At 43.2% G+C, this 19,216-nt stretch overlaps 1 protein-coding gene and 1 long non-coding RNA gene across 3 annotated transcripts in view; one reads left to right on the top strand and one right to left on the bottom strand.

The window, feature by feature from the left end:
• Nucleotides 1-19,216, bottom strand: part of PLXND1 (plexin D1) — a 167,711-nt gene that overhangs the window by 21,787 nt on the left and 126,708 nt on the right. Inside the window, exons 26-29 of the mRNA XM_079964483.1 lie at nucleotides 5,514-5,660; nucleotides 2,919-3,075; nucleotides 1,680-1,783; nucleotides 483-546 (exon numbers count right to left, since the gene is read on the bottom strand). Coding sequence (XP_079820609.1) covers nucleotides 483-546; nucleotides 1,680-1,783; nucleotides 2,919-3,075; nucleotides 5,514-5,660 — 472 coding nt within the window. The remainder of the gene's footprint in view (nucleotides 1-482; nucleotides 547-1,679; nucleotides 1,784-2,918; nucleotides 3,076-5,513; nucleotides 5,661-19,216) is intronic.
• Nucleotides 1-19,216, top strand: part of LOC307209498 — a 139,120-nt gene that overhangs the window by 33,798 nt on the left and 86,106 nt on the right. The window lies entirely within an intron of this gene.

Raw genomic sequence — 19,216 nt, 5'->3', positions numbered from 1 at the left:
TGGTAAACCTTATAGCAAAAGCCTTCGCATGTGGAGCACCCTCCCATCAGATGTCAAGGAGATAAATAGCAATACAACTTTTAGAAGACATCTGAAGGCAGCCCTGTAGAGGGAAGTTTTAAATGTTTTATTATGCTTTTATATCTGTTGGAAGCCTAGTCAGATGGGCGGGGTACAAATAATAAAATTATTATTATTATCGTTTTCAAAAGATGGTAGCTCTAGTTTGATAAAACATACTAAATACAACTGAGGAATCAAACTACATGTGAAACATGGTAGCCTATGGGTCCATTTTGTAAAAGAAAACACAAAACATCCCAACAATTGGGGAGGGGGGACAATTGACTGAGAGTTGCATGCAGTCTGGTCTCTAAGTAGCAATATGGAAGGCACTCTAATCCTGGCTTCAGTCTGCAACTTGTGAAGGAACCCCTTCCCTTCAAAAGGCATAATTCATTAGGAAAAAAGTAGTAGCTTACCTCTACTTAAAGTAGTATCTTTCTTATCAGTTAAACTCATAGCTAGGGAGGCACCTTCAGGGATCTGTGAGTGAGGGGAATACAAAATAAATAGATAGACAGACCAATAGAAAATAGGTGGACAGATGGATCATGCATTTCAAGATTTCCCCTCTTTTCTGATAACACTGCAGCAAATTTATTGTGATGTGAGTAAGCACACAGAAGCCTGCAAGTCTGCATACTGATAGGAAATCTGAAGATTACTGCAGGGACAAATGAATGAAATGCAACAGGAATCCTGATCAAGATACATCCTGAAGCCCACAATCCTGAACACACGAAGGGAGCAAGTCCCAATGGACACAGTGGGACTGACTTCCGATTAAACATGTATGAGATTGCACTGCATGCACCGTTTTGAGTCTTCAGAGGAATTGCTTGTGGAAAATATTACATCAGAACGATAAAAAACATGCGAGGATTTTTCATGAAAGACCCATTAACAAGAGATGATAGACGTATAATAACCAGTTTACAGATCCTTGCAGCAGAAGACACACAAGTTTTTTTGTTTTGTTATGACAACATTCTGCATGTGGGTTCCTTGATGGAAATTATTCCAAACACTGTGGTGGAACAATCATAGACCCAGGACTGGTTCACATATGTAGCCATCCATATGATTTGGGTCATCTGTGCGTCATAATGAGACGACAAGGGCCTAGCTCCACAATACCATGCTGCTGGTGTTATGTTGCTTCCCCAAGCCCAAGCACATCCATAGTAGTCCTTTGAATACACACTTAAATTCCTCGACTTTAACTTCAAATGAAATTATTTCCTCAAAAGAAGAAAGGAAGGGGGGAAAAAACCCCATGCTCCCATAAGAGACCAATGGGAACTCTGACACCACTCTCAGCAACAAAGAGGAATGGTATGATTTTAATTAGGATGGATAGCAGCCATTGGGAAAAAGAAGCTTCCCCCCCAGCACTAACTTGTTTCGCATGAAGAGTGTTTAATTAGTCTCGATGTGTTGCAATATTAACGAGTTTCTCGCCAGGGCAGATGTCTGTTCCCCGGAAGCTCTTATGGAGTTATGGCAACCTTCCTGCTTGCTTTTGCTAATTCTGCTTAGAAAGCAAATTGTGGCATCTCCCCGAGGAAAGGCAGGCCCAAAGGAAGGGAAGTTCACGGAGCATTCACACTTCTTACCTTATAATGTGCTAGCGTGTTCAGTTTCTTCCTGCCATCCTCCATCACTGAAGTGTCATCGAGGTCCCGGAGGATGTAGCTGTCAGTGCTTGTGGCAAACCATTCTAAATATAAAGAAAATGGGACAAGTGGAAACCCTCTCTGAACACAGCATGTGCTAGCAAGAACACAGAGTGTTTCCTTTTTGTGTCACGTTTGACAAGGGACACAGGTGTTTCGGTGTCAAGCTCTGTGGCTCTTTGGGGGCACTTGTGCCATGAAACTCAAATACACAGACCTTTTAAGTACCTATTGTGGGAAATCTTACAAGGATATGCCAAACAGGTAAGAATGTGACCACTGCATTTCATTCTGATGTCATGTATCTCTCACACTGTGAATAAAAAACCTGTTCAAGTACAACACACAGTGTGTAAAGAAAATAAAGGAATCTGGATGTAAAGTAGAAGCACACACCTGATCTCCAATAATCTGGGCTTTTTTTTAAAAAAAAGTGAGAAAATTCACTTAACTAATAGCTCATTTTGAATACATTTGTATGGAAGTAAGTTCAGCAGATTTGGAATTATGGATCACAGCTTTAGAAAGATAATGTAAACAAAGCTAACACCTTTTCATGGGGAGCAGATTTTACCTTCTGTTCCCACTCATTTTGTTCTGGTTTCAACTGTGGCACTTTCTCCCCAGTGGGTAATTCAATTACAATTGTATCCTGATTTTTTTGTGACCCGGAAGGGAAACCGCCACGATTCCTGTGAGCTTCACCATATTCTAAATGCATTGTTATGTTGTGTTTGAGAGATGTTAAGACAGACCCAGGGGAAAGCAAGTGATCAATTAGAAAGGGTCCTGAATTTTTCAGGTTATGCTCATATGCAAAATATGCAACTGTTTTGAGATTTTATTACAATCAAGTGGTATATAAATGTTGCAATATAAACAAAACAAAACAAACACAGAAGTAACGTTCATTCTGTATCAATGTTCATTCCTGATGAACAGGGTGGGCTCCCAAAAGATGTTTACTAGGCAAGTATTCAACTTGGGACTTGATCTTAGTAGCAGATTATTCTTTTTTAAAAAAAATCAATTCACAATGTTCCTAAGGCACCACAGTTCAACAACAGTTAATATACGGAATATAGGTGTTCCATGTTTAACATTATACTTGCACATGATGAGCGTTTGCATGCTAAAGATAATGACAGATATTTCTGAACAGGGAAAAAAATGGTTTACCAAGATCAACATCTTCTACTCTAGGCCACTGGGAATATGGAATATTCTTGCAAAAGGCTTCAAGTATCTTCTCTTTAACCTGGCTGAGAGTGTCTGTATCCATGACCCGAACACTCAGTGAATCCATCCCACAGCCTTGGAAAGACACATTAAGATTCTGTGGAGAAAGATGGTTGCTTACAGTATGAGGTGATTTGCACAAGTTAAAAGACGTAAAAAGCCTGTGAGCTATAAGTGGAGGGAAAAAATCTTGGCACACCATAAGCACTGTACTAAAAAGAGATGAATATTAAAGCTAGCGAAAAGTGCTGATTTACAGTCTCATAGATTGAAATTGACCATATTATTCAAAGAACTATGAGACCATGAGAGAGTACAGTCTAAGCTTCCCCAGAATTGTCCTGTCTATGAACCCAAACCCTGAAAAGCAGAAACTATCTTAAGCTGGGAGTAGGAAAAGTGACTGTTGCAATTTTTTCCCATGCACTCACTTTGTCACAGGAGGAGACTGAGTGCCAGTGAATCAATAGGTATAGTAGAGTGGCAGCTGGTTAACCTACTGTACAATGATGAACAGTGACACGAGGTAATGCTGCACTTTGAAGCCCTGCCTTTCAGGACTTCAAAGTGTCATAATATAAGGACTAGACAACTCAGCATACAAGTTCCAAATTCAAGATTTCTAGAAGAAGGAATCATGAGTTCTTCATCATGTGGTGAGGAGCTGTCATTCAATGGTAGAGCATTCATGTACTTTCACAAAAGCATTTTGACAGCATAGAATGAGCCATCCATGTTTGATAGATCTATTAATTTTGGTTTGTCTCATTTTTCCAATCTTAAATTCAGTTCTCCACATTTGCAATTTAAAAAAAATGTTCATGAAAATTCGTAAGCATTTTAGTGTGGATTTTTCTTAACATACATATTTTTTGTATGCATTTTTGCAAAGGAGTTTCCCCTAAATTGTGTATTGGCATTTAGTATGCATGTGCATTTTTATGCTGACTTACCCTGGTATAAGCATTTTTTAACATATTCTTTGGCTAAAGAACTGCATTGCAAAATTTGGAGAAGTGCGGCTTTCGAAGAGTGTGAATTTAGGCTTGCGTTTTGTTTTGAAAGAATTAGGAAAGTTTGCCTTTAAATGGAGGATGAAGTGAATTTATCCCCATCTGAATTTGATAGCAGCCTTTTATAATGTGTTTGCAACAGACAGGATAGCAAGGTGTATTCCCTTGCTTACAGGATGCCACTGTCGCTTATTGCACCATTACAGAATTTGAATTATGCCTATTTCTAGGATCAGAGTTTGCTTTGTGAATGGTAAGCAATGGAACTTAAAAGTTTAATGTGTTTTTTTCTTTTTCTTTTTAAAAATAACCAGGTTTACCCACAGTTTGGTTAACACTGATGTTATCCTTGCAGGGACTTTTATTTACTATCACCTGGGAATTGTGCATTCGCTTAAGTTTCACTTACTTGTAAACAAAGAGTCAACAGCACTTTCCCAATTTGTTCTTACACAGTTATCTCTGTAAAGAGAAAGTTAATGCCAAAAGCCCTGCTGCTAACCTCCTTAGCTCTGCATCATAAATTATAAATCAGTTGGTAATGTGAACCTACAGCAAGGCAACAAAGGACACCCAACCAAAAACCTGTTCTCATTTTTACACCAGCACAGCTCTTGAGTGAACCCCACTGATTCTGGGAGAGCTCCTTCAGATTTATGCTATCGTAATCAAAAGCAGAGCTTGGTTTGGACTTTGCAAAGGTCTGTCTACTGCATTTACTGTCAGGGTTGTAGTTAACATATTCCCCGAGACTCTACATTCTTTGTATGAGTTAGTCCCACAAGAGGCATTTTACAGCATCACTTTTCAGCACGACTTCTGTAACACCCTGCGTAAAAGCCTTCACACCGTGGACTCCGCTTTACAACCAGCAACCTTTGCTGGCAGTGAAGTCAGTGCTTTGCCAGAAGCTGAAAAGATGTGACACTCCTTTTTGATAAGGGCTTGTTAATTCCCCCCCCCCCAGCATATCCTAAACATCAGCCAATCAGATGGAATTTTCAATGGCCTCAATATATTCTCTGCCTTGAAGATCTTAGTACCCAGATGTTTTAAAATAAGATATACTTCCATATGTACTTTTCCAAGTCTAATATATGCTAGCACAAGGATGGTAACTTTACATGGAGAATGAAACAATTTTGACAGTGAATCTGAAAACAAAGCTATCTGATATGCACAATTCCTAAGGAATTGTGTACTTAGGGCACAAGCCTTCCTATGGATCTCTTGACTTGTCAACCTCAAAGTTCTTGTGACTTACTGTACCCATTGATTTTGGTCTATTTACAGGATATACTTGTTGGTCTCATCCACTGACTCAAAATACACTTTCTTTCTTTAGTACTGCCCCTCTCCTCCAGTTCTCATTCCCCAAGTGTCCAATACGTCTAGAAATAGGGCACACTGCCTCACCCCATTAAAAGAGCTTCAGTTCCTAAAATTGATATGGATGACTCAACTTTCAAATATAGCCATGACACAAACAAATCCTTTTCACTGAAGAGCAGGAATCTCTTACCCTTGGCTTTGCTTCAATATTCTCTCTCAATAGCCATTCTTCGTTGAGAGTATACCTGGCTTTTCCAGTGATGGCATCTATGGAGCCTTTGTTGATCTGTTGCTTGATTGCACAGAGCAGGAGGAAGAAGGGCTCCCCAACAGTTTCCTAATAGGGGAAATAACAGGAAATGGTTTGGTGACCAAGAACCAATGAGTGTAATTTCTCACAACATGCCCCCCCAATGATTTACAGCAGGGGTCAGCAAACTTTTTTGGGAGGGGTCTGATTCACCGCCCCCAGACCTGGATCGCACACATTGCGGAGGGCTTCTCTCGCTCCCCCTCTCTCCCCCAGTCCCAGCCCCTCCCTTCCCCCTGCCTACCTATGGTGCTGCTGGCAGCGGCAGCGGGGGGACACACAAGTGGCCCCAAAGCAGCCCTTTCCATACACTCGTCCCTCCTCCTCCTTCGCCAGCCTCTGCCACTCGCAAGGGCAGGCACAGAAGCTGCGGTTGGCAGAGTGCAGTGCCTCTCCCACCTGCGGCTCCTGTGCCTGCACTTGCGAGTGGCAGAGGCTGGTGATGGCGGCGGAGGGATGAGCGGCCCGAAAGGGCTGGCTGGCTCCAGAGGGGCGCTGCCCAAAATGGTGCTCAAACAGCCCCCTTCCTCCACTACGCAGGGCTGGGAGAAGGGCGAGGAGAAGCCAGGAGGAGGGAGGGGGGAATGGCATGGGGGGGGATGGCGGCGCCGGAAAAAAATAATAATGGGAAAAAATAATGAACAGAATTGCCAATCCATGGACTGTCCATGGGCCGGATCCTGAGGGCAATTGGACTGGATCCGGCCCACGGAAAGTAGTTTGCTGACCCCTGATTTACAGAGCCATTTCCCTGCTGCTATATTTACAGAGGTCAATATTACATGCAAAGTTATTGCAGGGGGCCTCCAGGCTAGTCATTATTTTGTGGGAGGGAATTCAAGTGCAAACTGAAACATTAAATTTGTGCAGTTAAAGTGGATTAAAGTCCTCTGTTGTCCTAGTACAACAAATCTCACTTAAACCCCCCTCCCCCAACTTTTTGCAATTGGAAAGCGATGGGGAAGCACATAGAAAACTTTGAGGTGAAAGAATGATTAACAGGAAGATGTATCAACACCCGCAAGCAAATTTGGATGAATGCTCATTGTCATCTAGCCACCCTATAAACAAATCAGAATGAATGCCCAATAAACTCAAGGCAAAGTCTAACCACCATGTAAACTTTGCGCAAGCAATCAGGATGAATGCTGAATAAATGGGTCGTCTGCAGGAGCCCTTAAGATCCTGGAGAGCAAATGCAGCTTTCAAGCAACCAAAAAGAGATGCTCATCATTCTATACAATCAAGCAATATTATCATAGAAACTAGAGCAGGAAGGAGAGTTGGAAGCAATAATACAATGAAATTACAGGAGGAATTTTAAAGAGTCAAAATGAAATTATCCTATTGTAAAGCCCCACAAATAGATGGGATCCTTGCTTAGTCTCTTCTGAAACCAGAACATGACATTTATATGTCTCTATATTGGGAAGATAGGTAATATTATCAATTGTACAATCTGGATCCTATCCAGACATTAACGCCACGCTTATTTTACTTGGCAGTAATTCAATACTGATACGACTGAAATTGGATAACAGTAATTTTATTCACGTTTTCAGTACAGTTTTTCAGAGATTTCAAAGGCAATTTTCCAGATTGAATCCATCCAGCTTCACTGTCAAATAACTGTAAGCTAACCCCAATGTATTTTAATTCAGAAATCCTTTATATGTCAGCCTTTTTAATATTCACAATTTTTTCTTCCAACTAAAACGTTTATATTAATTTACAATTTTTGTAATTCAATTTCACTCTTCCCCTCATGCATTCATGCACACACACACTTCTTCCGAACTTCTTAATTGCTAAGGGCAAGAGAAGTACAATTACTGCAAAAATGTTTCAGGAATCCAAGTGGCCAGCGTCTGTTCATTCCGATTCCTCTGCTTGATTGATGCTAACGCTATTAATGCTTTCTCATCACTACAGCAGCTAGTTTAATGCCAGCTTTGGCTTTGCTACACTTGGGATGCTACTATACGGCTGAAGATGGGTACATGCCATCTGTTGTGTAAGTGCCAGGATTTAATTTGCAACAAGCAGCATTCTTATGCTAAAACAATAGTCATACTAGCTTGTTATTTGAAGGTTTTGTCAACACTCTGCCAGATACCCACATCTAACTGGGCCTGTTGTGGTCAACAGTTAGCAATGTTTGAATTTTACACCCTCGATTTTTCTGCATGAGTCACACAGCAGTTGCATGAAGAGGAGAAACTATAGCTCCAAGCCACAGAGCTATCAAAGCATTGATTCTGAATGAAGATGTACTTTAAAGGTAAAGGTACCCCTGCCCGTACGGGCCAGTCTTTACAGACTCTAGGGTTGTGCGCTCATCTCACTCTAGAGGCCGGGAGCCAGCGCTGTCCGCAGACACTTCCGGGTCACCTGGCCAGCGTGACGAAGCTGCTCTGGCGAACCGGCACCAGAGCAGCACATGGAAACGCCGTTTACCTTCCCGCTATAAAGCGGTACCTATTTATCTACTTGCACTTAAGGGTGCTTTCGAACTGCTAGGTGGGCAGGAGCTGGGACCGAACGACGGGAGCTCACCCCGCCGCGTGGATTCGAACCGCCGACCATGTGATCGGCAAGTCCTAGGCGCTGAGGTTTTACCCACAGCGCCACCCACGTCCCTGCTTTGTCGAGTCAAGTCTCACAAAAACTGGAGAACAGACTGTGGTTTAGGGCTCATTGAGTTACAAGTGGGGAAATAGTGACACTTATTCAAAGTAGGGAGGGAGAAGAAAGATATCAAGGGTCTTGGACCCAAGAATGACGATGGCCATTGCTACAGAATAAAATCAGATGTATTTATTTTTTTTGGTATTCACATATGTTCTTGCAATCAAGTTTTAATGAAAGCAGACAATACTGAGAGTGCTTCAGATTGCCCTCTGCTTTGGATTTTTATAGCACAATCCTATGCATGTTTACTTGGAGGCTCAATCCTACTGTGCTCAAGGATGCTAACTCCCTAGCTAATGCATTAAAGATTGCAGCCATGCTTTCGTCTCTGAGCAGGAAGAGTGTGTACCTTGTAAGGGAGTTGTTGAAAAGGCTGACCTTACTGTGAAATGCTAGAGAGGAACATAGGGTGGTTGTGTATTAAAATCAGATTCCCCCCTACCCCCCCGCCTTGTAAGGCATGTAGCTGAGTCTCCACCACAAAATGCGTCAGAGTCTCAGCCAGAGACAAATTGCACCTGAATCATAAACCTGTTTCCAAAGCCAGTAAAAGTGTTTTGCGAGAAGGCCACAGTGACAGAGCTGATATTTACTGCCTTGGCATAACATGTATCGCATATGATTAAGCAGAGCATGTGAGCATTTCTCCCCCGCTACGTCTGAGAGTGCCGCAGCAAGAAGCAGTTAAGCAGGCATTTCAGCTCCAGCTACACTACTCATGCTGTAGACTTTACAACAAGAATTATTACACAAGAAATAAACTCTTTAAGTCCCAGCCTCTGACATGCTAGTTCTTTGTGTTTATGAATCCCAGAAATCGTGGGTTGTTGTGAAAATCTGCAGAAACAGAAAGTCGGTATATTTCAAAGATTGGAAAGGAAGTGGACAGCGAGGGACTACAGATGAAGTGGATAACTTGGAATTTATTTCAAATTTATTGCTGGGAAACTGGTTTGGGAAGGAGTCGAAACCATCCTCGGACTAGGCTTTTTGTTGTGGGGGAGGGATGTAAATGTGCTTATTCGTGGGGAAAAGGGATGTTTTGAATACATTTACTGTTATGTACTGAGCTGAATCCTAGAACAATAGGAACCAGAATGCAGCAGTCTGATTGGTCTGCAGGAGCCACCCAGTCCAGCTCCAGGTGGAAGTGAATCAGCAACTTGAAGGAGCAGCCAATCAGGCTTCTGGATGAAGTGAATCAGCAACCTGATCGGCCTGCAGGAGCAGCCAATCAGGCTCCTGGATGAAGTGAATCCGCAACCTGATTGGCCTACAGGAGCAGCCCGGAATTAGCCAATCACGTTGTGTAAATAATGTATATATAGCTAGACATTTTGGGGAAAGTTTCATTCATTGCTACTATGAGCTGAATAAAGAACATGAATTCCACACTCGACTCCGAGTATATTTCATTTACAGAGCACATTTTCTTCTCTATTATATTTGCTTTTTAATGAAATGTTTGGTGATTTGTAACTGCAATGTTATGGGCTCTTACAAGTAACCCTAGGCGGTAAAATCACTTTGTATTAATGAAACCCAAAGTTGGCATCCTTTGAACTGTTCCATATAGGTTGTATGAAGTTCTGTTTCTATATGCTGGGTTTAAACAACAACTGGGAGGGGAAGAATGAACTCTTGGGTTAAATTTACAAGCTACTCTTCTAATGAGACTGAAACAATGTTAGAGATGTCTCTTGGGAACATATTATAGACAGTTAAAATGCCTGAGGGCACAAATAAAACTATTCCAACTACCCCAATTCAAAGTCATTTCTTACATTAAAAACATTGCTTTATGGAGGCTAGCAATGGGAACATAATAGCAAACTCCAGTGTCTCAAGCTTCACATTCTAGTTCTTTGGCTAGTTATTGGGCAACAGAACCATAGCTGAATCCTTGCCCCCTGTTTCTCCTCTGTGGCTAGAGGTGACTTTTACGAGCTTTGCCTGGTTTGCCAGGTATGGCCATTCCTGGGCAGGGATGTCCATGCATTGGTAACCTTGAAACTGGATTACTGCAATCCACTTTGTGTAGGGCTGCCCTTGGGCCTGGTTTGGAAGCTCCATCTGGTGCAGAATGCAGTGGCCTGACTGCTGATGGGGACACCTAGCTGACAACATGTGGCACCATTGCTAGAATATCTGCACTAGCTGCCTATCTGAGCCAGGTTCCAGTTATTAATTTTGAAAGCTCTGAACGACGTAGGTCCAGGGCACCTTAGGGTTAGCAAGGCTCTTCTGACATCAGCATGAAATAAGAGTTTTTAGTGTCATTGGCCCAGTCCTGTGGAATACTCTGCCAACAGAGATTCAGCAGGTGCCTTCTGTTTCAATTTTTAAATGCCTGCTGAAAACTATCCCATTCTGCCTGGCTTATGGAGGCAATTAAGAATTCATTTTTCCATAATAGCTGATGCTCTCTAACTTCAAATGTGTGGATGTTGTTGTTTTTTCTTTCTTATTACACATATATACTGTTGTAAACCTCATTCATATTGTTTATGATCTAGTGGTATATGCGTATTTTTATTAATAATAAATAATAACATTTTCAAGGTGAAATGACAAATTCTTGCACTCTGTGTTCATTTGTCCAGAAGAACCCCTGGCAACACCCTCCAAGGCTCCATACTTACATCCACTAAGTTACTATTCCTACCTTGTCTCTCATCATACACTGAAAAGATGAAAAAAACTACCTTGATGATGAGTACAACTGAGTGTTTAAAAGACTAATCTGCATTATGCAACCTTAATCTTTGAAAGGAATCACCTATCTTGTCCTATCAAGAGAAGATAAAGAAGTGCTAGAATGTCATTTGTGATGGGCTCGTATATTAGCATTTAGTTAGACTCCAAAGAGGACTCAGCTTCAGAAACCATAGGGGTAAGAATCAACTAACTCCAGAGAACTCCAAAGTGCTTCTCTTAGTGACAAACTAGAAAGATGGTACCTATACGACTGCAATGAACATAAAGGTAAAGGTAAAGGTACCCCTGCCCGTACGGGCCAGTCTTGACAGACTCTGGGGTTGTGCGCCCATCTCACTTAAGAGGCCAGGGGCCAGCGCTGTCCGGAGACACTTCCGGGTCATGTGGCCAGCGTGACATCGCTGCTCTGGCCAGAGCCAGAGCCAGAGCCAGAGCCAGAGCCAGAGCCAGAGCCAGAGCCAGAGCCGCACACGGAAACGCCGTTTACCTTCCCGCTGGTAAGCGGTCCCTATTTATCTACTTGCACCCGGAGGTGCTTTCGAACTGCTAGGTTGGCAGGCGCTGGGACCGAGCAGCGGGAGCGCACCCCGCCGCAGGGATTCGAACCGCCGACCTTTCGATCGGCAAGCCCTAGGCGCTGAGGCTTTAACCCACAGCGCCACCTGCGTCCCATATATACCTAGTGAACATACCTAGTTTTAAACCATCAATAGTGACTGTACAGTGGGAGCAGGTGGGATGAGAATTGGGTACACAGCATGCAAGGAAGCACAGTTAAGTCTCTCCACCCCTATTTTGGAGTCCCACTGAAAGTGCTCCCACCTGAAGTTGTAATTCAACCCCAGGAGAGACGCTTACATTGACAGCTTCCAATAGCAGTAGGGGAGGGTGTTATTGGGACTGCAGCATATGGAAAAGTGTCCACCCACCTTCTTGGTCCTAATTCTGATCCCCTGCAGCTGCTATTAAAAATTTAAAAACCAGACACGTTAATTGCAATCATGCAATAAACATCATAGCTTGTTTGGCTCTCATTGTATGACAAAAGGCAAAAGCCTTCTGGGGTTTCTCACTTATAAGTTAATAAAATCCTAAGTTTGTCATGGCAAATCTAAATTTTTATTGAGGCACCTTCTCCTTCTCCTGAAACATACAATAACTTTCTGGAAGTCACATCATATTTTTACTGGTACACTTCAGACATCATGCCAAACCATGGTTTAAAACCCAAACCATTCCTTATCATTCCAAATCAACCACTATTTAGAGATGCTTGCTTGCTTTCCTTTTCCTTTTGTGTTTTTCATTTTCTATAAGAGTAATAGTCTCAACTATGGTTTCAGATTAATTCAGCAAAAGCATGCCTTGCAAATATACTTTTAAACATAATTTCAGACAAAGCGTTGCTGGCTGATTGCAAACCATGATTTATCACTTCAGACATCACACCAAACTATCACCTTCCTTAACCATGAAAGTTCCTTTAACCTTAATTCCTGTCTGAATTGAAGCAATGTGTTTCTGCGGAATTCTTTTCAGACTTGTGTTTTTGAAACTCTTTGTTTTTCTTTCCCCCAAATGTCTGAACTCTCAGACCTTGACCACAACGTGAATTTGTGCACAAGAATGAGACGTGCGAATTGGGGGGCGGGGGGAGGACTCTGAAGCAAAATTAATTGTATGAAGTTGTTCCCTAAGGATTAAGCTACGTGAGTCATTCTGTATACAACTGGCTGCATTTGTATGTCGTGATAAACCAGGGTTGCAGGCTTAACAAAGTTTTACTGTGAATGAGTAATGTAATGGTGCACGCAACCTGGTCATTCCCTCTTCGTTCTTTCCTTGGCATGGGAGAAACAAACCATGAAGTCACAATTAAAGTTGTTTGATTCCCCCCAATGAGGCAAAATTGCTAGCTAGCTTTAAACCATAGTTTGCTGTTGTCAACAGTGTTAACACTCCTGGTGGCCATGCTGTGGCCACAGTATTCACACATACACCCCCAGCAGCATGGAACTGCACCACTGTGAAGTGGACGCCACATCCTTGGGTGCCCATTTGAAGGAGGTCTGAGTCTAGCTGACATGTGTTGCAGAGTAACCATAAGGTGCTGAGACTAGTCAAGTTTGGCATAGTGAGTCCAAGTGCAATGAAAATAGCCTAATTACACCAGGCAGTTCTTTGTAAATTCTCTTATCTCTTGGGCAGCAGAACACATTTGTGAAAGCACCTACAATCTGTGCCTTTTAATTTTCACAATAGGGCTATATTTACAAATTGAACCAACTAGTCAGGCTCATCACTGGAGTTGCCCTTTGCTTAGGCCACGAATGGCTATTTGACTATTTTTGAATGTTTCCATTTTTAGATGGTTTGCTCTTCAACCCTCCATTTCAGCAATACAAATGGATGGATTGTTTGGCACAGAATTAATATAAAACAAATGTTTAAATCATGTAATGCTAACTTACGAGGGAAAATACAAGCAGCTGGAATTTTTCCACTGCACAATTGTTAAGGACCTTTTGCAGCAGCTGTTTCAAATAGATGTTGTGATTAATGGGGATAATTCAAGAACTAAAAACAGACCCATCGTCACATATGTCTCACGGCCCAGTGCTACAGGAGGGCTAGTAAATTTCTTTACCAAAAGCTGCCTGTAAGACTGGGCTTGGTTCACAAAAATGTGGTGCATAATGGAAATGGTTGACTTATAGCGGATAATTTAAATTGCAGATTGGTTGGTGGATCTGGGTGTAATATCCCTGAATACAGTAGGTTTGCTTTACTTTTCCAAAACCTTTGCAGCTAGAAATCAACTGTGACTTCCATTTTCTTTTGGTTGAGCAGACCTGGGCTGACATTCCATTGTTAATCTGAGTTGACATTAGTCTGTTGAAGTAGTCAAGACTCTAGTGGCACCTTAGAGACTAACACATGTATTATGGTATAAACTTTTGTGGACCAGAGTCCACTTCATCTAACATTATGAAGTGTAATCCTAAACTGACAGGCAAATATACACACATGATCTTTTTTGGGGAGAAGAGTGAAGTCAGAAGATCATGAAATGCAAAAAGAATGAGCATTGATTATTATACAGTTCGAACCTTGGTTCCACTGCACTGGACTGGGTTTGGATGAGGCTCTGTTGCTGCAGAAGTTTCCCACTGTGCCTAAAGAAAACTTGAGTGGGAGGAAGCAACCACCAGCAGTATACATGTCAAAAGGTAGGAAACATAAATTATTGAAATGGTGCATCTGGGGACAGAGAGAGTGGTAGAGCTGAGCTGTCTCAGTCATCACTGGATCCTAAGCTTGTCCAGCTCCTGGCGAGTTGTGGCAAAGGGGCCTAAATTTGGCCTGTTTGCTTGGTCTGAAGGTGGTACAGCAAACATGTAGACTTTGCTGCCCTGGCCAAGAAAAGCGGGGGGGGGGGGGGGCTTCAAAAGCAGTGGTGGCTCCACCACCCACTGTTGTCTGCCAGTGGTTAGGACTGCACCCTGACTATGTAAGAGCAAAATGGTGATTGTATCATCAAAACTGCTTTTTCATTTTTTTACAATTGCCACAATGCTCTTTGTTATTTCCCCATTCCCTGATATTCTCATGTTTTCAGGAGGAAAACACATCACAGGCACTTTTGAAGAAGTGCAATTACTCTATTGTGATGGCAACTGTAATAACGAGACACTGGTGCAGCATAACATTTAATGTTATGAATAATAAATTTATGGGCTTTTGCTACATTTACGTTTACCTTGGAGGCACACACACCTGAAGAAATTAAACGCAACAAGAACATGTTCTCTAATTTTTGGTCCTGCAAGCATGCATGCTGAAATGGCCAACCATTTCAAAATGTGCAGCCACCTATCATTTGTTTTCTGTGATTCTAGGAAACTGTTGAGTGGATTCAGGAATCTCATCAGGAAATTCATGTGTGGGCAGAAATGTTCTCAGTCCTAATTATCACCAGATTTAACAAAAAAAATCTGAAGTCACCACAAATAAATGGTGACTGAACACTACAATCATCATACTGTGTAGCCACAATTGTGTAGGACAAATATGATTTCTGAAACTATACTTTGCCTTCTCATTAAGATTTCCCAAAATGCTTACAAAAAGAGAGCAGAGCTGATGTAAACTGGGTGACTGAATTTGTCCTTTAGGACTAACCTATCAGCAAACCTATAGAGCTTGCTTAGTTTCCTGAGAGAAGGGACCATTCTGTCTGGTTACATTATCCATGAAGGAATGTGGGCTTGCAGTGGGAGCTTGTAGTCTGATACTGGAATCCAGACAGGTCCCAGAGTAATCTTCTGTCACATAAAGATTTTTTTTAAGCTAGTCTAGATTGTGCTTGCCACAATCAATTCTGCCCCTCCTCCAATTTAATGGACAGGAGAGACCATGTTTCTGACATCTGACACTGGACAGGATTCCAGAGACATTTGAAAGCAGTGAGAAACCTCATTGCATCAGAGCACCCCCAATCTTCTAGGCAACTGAGTGATCCTTCTCCTGGGTTGGGCTTGTGTTTTCCAGCTGTGCTGTACTCCAAACCAGTCAAAGGTCTCTCCCTACTTGCAAGTGTCTCATAAGCAAATCATGAAATCAGGTGGTCCCTTACCAGTCTCTTATTTTGTGCTCACTTGATTAAAGGATGTGGTCTTCACTGGGGTGCTCATTTGTGATGCTCAGGTTTAGACTGACAGCTTCCAGAGAGGAGCGATGGGGAGTGGTATGCCTCTGAATACCAGCTGCAGGGAATCACTAGTGGGAGAGTGCTGTTGTAGTCATGTCCTGCTTCAAAGACAGAGGTCCTCTGGCTGGGTCAGGACGACATGGGGTTGGGGGGCCAAATCTTGTGGGGGCTCAATTAGTGCCAGCGCCTTCTGTCAAGAGCTTGGGTGTAACCTTCCCTTTCCATGGAGGCGCAGGTTGCAGCCACAGCAGAGGTGGCATTTTTCCATCTCCGCCGTATTAAGCAGTTGGTCCCTTACCTTTCTCGCCCTGATCTGGCCACAGTGATCCATGCGACGGTCACCTACAGGCTTGATTATTGTAACTCGCTCTATGCAGGGTTGCCCTTGAAGCTGACCCAGAAACTCCAGTGGGTGCAGAATACCGTGGTGAGGCTCCTTACGGAGTCCTTGCCGCGGGATCACATTCATCCAGTGCTTTACCAACTGCACTGGCTCCCGGTGGAATACAGGGTCAGGTTTAAGGTGCTGGTTTTGACCTTTAAAGCCCTATGCGGCCTAGGACCCACGTACCTACGGGACCACCTCTCCTGGTATGCCCTGTGGAGGACCTTAAGGTCCACAAATAACAACACTTTGGAGGTCCCAGGTCGCAAGGTGGTTAGATTGGTCTCAACTAGGGCCAGGGCCTTTTCACTACTGGCCCTGACTTGGTGGAATGCTCTGTCACAAGAGACTAGGGCCCTGCAGGACTTGACATCTTTCCGCAGGGCCTGCAAGACAGAGCTGTTCCGCATGGCCTTTGGTTTGGACTCAGTCTGACCCTTATGTTTTCCCTCCCCTTATGGTTTTGATCTATGGGCTAATTTTAAAATGAGGCTGCATTTTAAATTGCATTTTAAGCTGTATTTTAAATTGGTTTCCCCCCCCTCCCTATTATGTTTTCATTGTAATTTTACTGGTGTTAGCCGGCCTGAGCCCGGCTCTGGACGGAGTATAAATTATATTATTATTATTATTATTATTATTATTATTATTATTATTATTAATGTATTTTAATTTAATGAATTTTTAACCTTCTGTTGGAAGCCGCCCAGAGTGGCTGGGGAAACCCAGCCAGATGGGTGGGGTAGATGGGTACGGTCTTTTATGTTCCTTAGACCACACAATTCATAGCAGCAAGCCAGAAAGTCAGGGGTAGTTATCCTACTTTGTTTTTCAATGAGACATTTCCTCATCAGTTAAGACAAAACCAGAACATCAGCTGTATATTTCAGGACAAGTACTGTATGTGTTCGTTATCACTTCACTTCTAAACGCTGTATTGTTCCTAATGAAAAGTGCTAAGCAATTTTATATGCATATACACAAAATATTTTTTAAAATATTGAACTTCATCACTGGCATGCTGCCTTTTCCTGTCCTCCAGTTCTACAGCTAAGTAGACAAGAGCTGATTTTCAGCTGAACGAACAACAGCAGAAGGAGAGGTGGCACTGTCTCACCCTTGTCAAAACCAGCTTCCTTCCAAATTGTCTAATTTACTGGCAGGCTTTCCCCAGATTCAGCCAGTTATCGGCTGCTCCACAAAATACCACAGAATTAAAGCATTATCACAGCACACATGGAGAATCAATTTATGTTTATAACATCTGTCTTTTATCTTTCTCTTAGCTGGGACCATGCCAGGTTTAAAAGATGGGGGGCAGGCTGGGGGGGGGAACAAATTATTTACAAGCTAGCTTCATGTTTTAGATTAACATTTAAGAGTCCTAATCTTTGCTTCACTCTCCTGCTATGAAACCTGCATCCTTCACCCTGGCTGCGCAGACCAAACTCTTCCTCTGAGATAGCTCTCCTGCCCTCAGACAGGCGCAAGGTGGGATGTGAAGCCTTGGAGCGATAGTAAACAGTGGCTGTTTCTTCATGCGTGCCTATCTGAGAGCAGCAGAAGAGAGCTCAGAGGAACATAAAAGACCGTATGAGAACTGCAGGCGTTGTTAATTTCTTTTGTAAGACCATCCTGCTCAGAGGTCCCGTAAGATAAAGCTCTATCCCCTCCCAAGGTTTTCTTGCACAACGTTCATAAGAAATTAGGCAGCTGAGTTTGGTTGTATCGGATTCCATCTGAGTTCTTTAGTCCCAAAAGAGGTCTCCACTTTCTTAACCGGGAGGCTAAGTATATGCAAAATCAGCAGATTTTAGCACCATAGCATGCAATTAAAAAAAACACACGTCTCCTACTTTCTTTCCCTTCCCAGGCTTGTTGAATGTCTATCACCGACCGCACATGAACAAACTGGTTTTGTTTAAATATGTGATGCAGTTCAGACTTTGAGTGCCTATGGTCAAATGGCACATCATACATCATATAAATCAGACAAATGGATGATCTAGTGGAGATTCCTGCATTGCAAGGGGTTGCACTACTTGACCCTTGCGATCCCTTTCAAAATAGTCCAAACTTCTAAATACTGTTCACTTTAATAAGAAGTGCTATTTTTCTAGAAAAGGGGGTGCCAGAACTCACCATGAACGCTTCACTCATTCTCTTAGAATGGCAATGGCAGCTACCTGAGAAGTGCTGGAACTGAAAAAGCCGTCTTAATGTGGGAATTATAGCCAAATTATGTCATTATTGGTTAGAACATAAGAAGAGTCTGCTAAATTAGGCCAATGGCCCATCTAGTCCAGCATCGTGTTCTCACAGTAGCCAACCAGGTGCCTGCAGATAAACCAGGGAGCAGGACACGAATGCAATGGCACTCTGCCCGCCTGCTATTCCTAGCGACTGGCATTCAGAGGTCTCTGGCAGTGGAGTAGAACATAACCATTGTGGCTAGTAGCCGCTGATTGCTGCTTACTGCAAACTGCATACGAATTCTTTACGTCTCAAATTAAAATGTTAATTAAAGGATATAACGTATTTTTCGCCCTATAGGACACACTTTTTCCCCTCCAAAAATGAAGGGGAAATCTGGGTGCGTCCTATGGGGCGAATGCAGGTTTTTGCTGAAGCTTGGAGAGCGAGAGGGGTCGGTGCGCACCGACCACTGTCACTCTCCAGGCTTCAGGAAGACATCCGCAGCCTAGGCAGCCCTGCGGGAGTTACCGCAGGGCTGTCTAGGCTACGGATAGCAGCCTGCTTCCCGGAGCGCTGGGCGCGCTGAAAGCAGAGCGCCCGGCGCTTCGGGAACACATCCGCAGCCTAGGCAGCCCTGCGGGAGTTCCCGCAGGGCTGTCTAGGCTGCGGATAGCAGCCTGCCGCCCGGCGCGATAGGCGCCCTGAAGCAGAGCGCCCCTCGCGCCGGGCAGACATCCGCAGCGTGGGGAGCCCTGCAGGAGTTCCCCACAGGGCTCCCCACGCTGCGGATAGCAGCCTGCTGCCCGGCGGGCAGGGCGCGCTGAAGCAGAGCGCCCCGCGCGCCGGGCAGACATCAGCCAGCCCCACAAGCTCGGGGGACAG

This window comes from Podarcis cretensis (assembly GCF_951804945.1).
Source record: "Podarcis cretensis genome assembly, chromosome: 2".
Lineage (NCBI taxonomy): Eukaryota > Metazoa > Chordata > Lepidosauria > Squamata > Lacertidae > Podarcis > Podarcis cretensis.
Note: the sequence above shows the minus strand (reverse complement) of the source record. Positions and strands in the feature narration are given on the sequence as shown.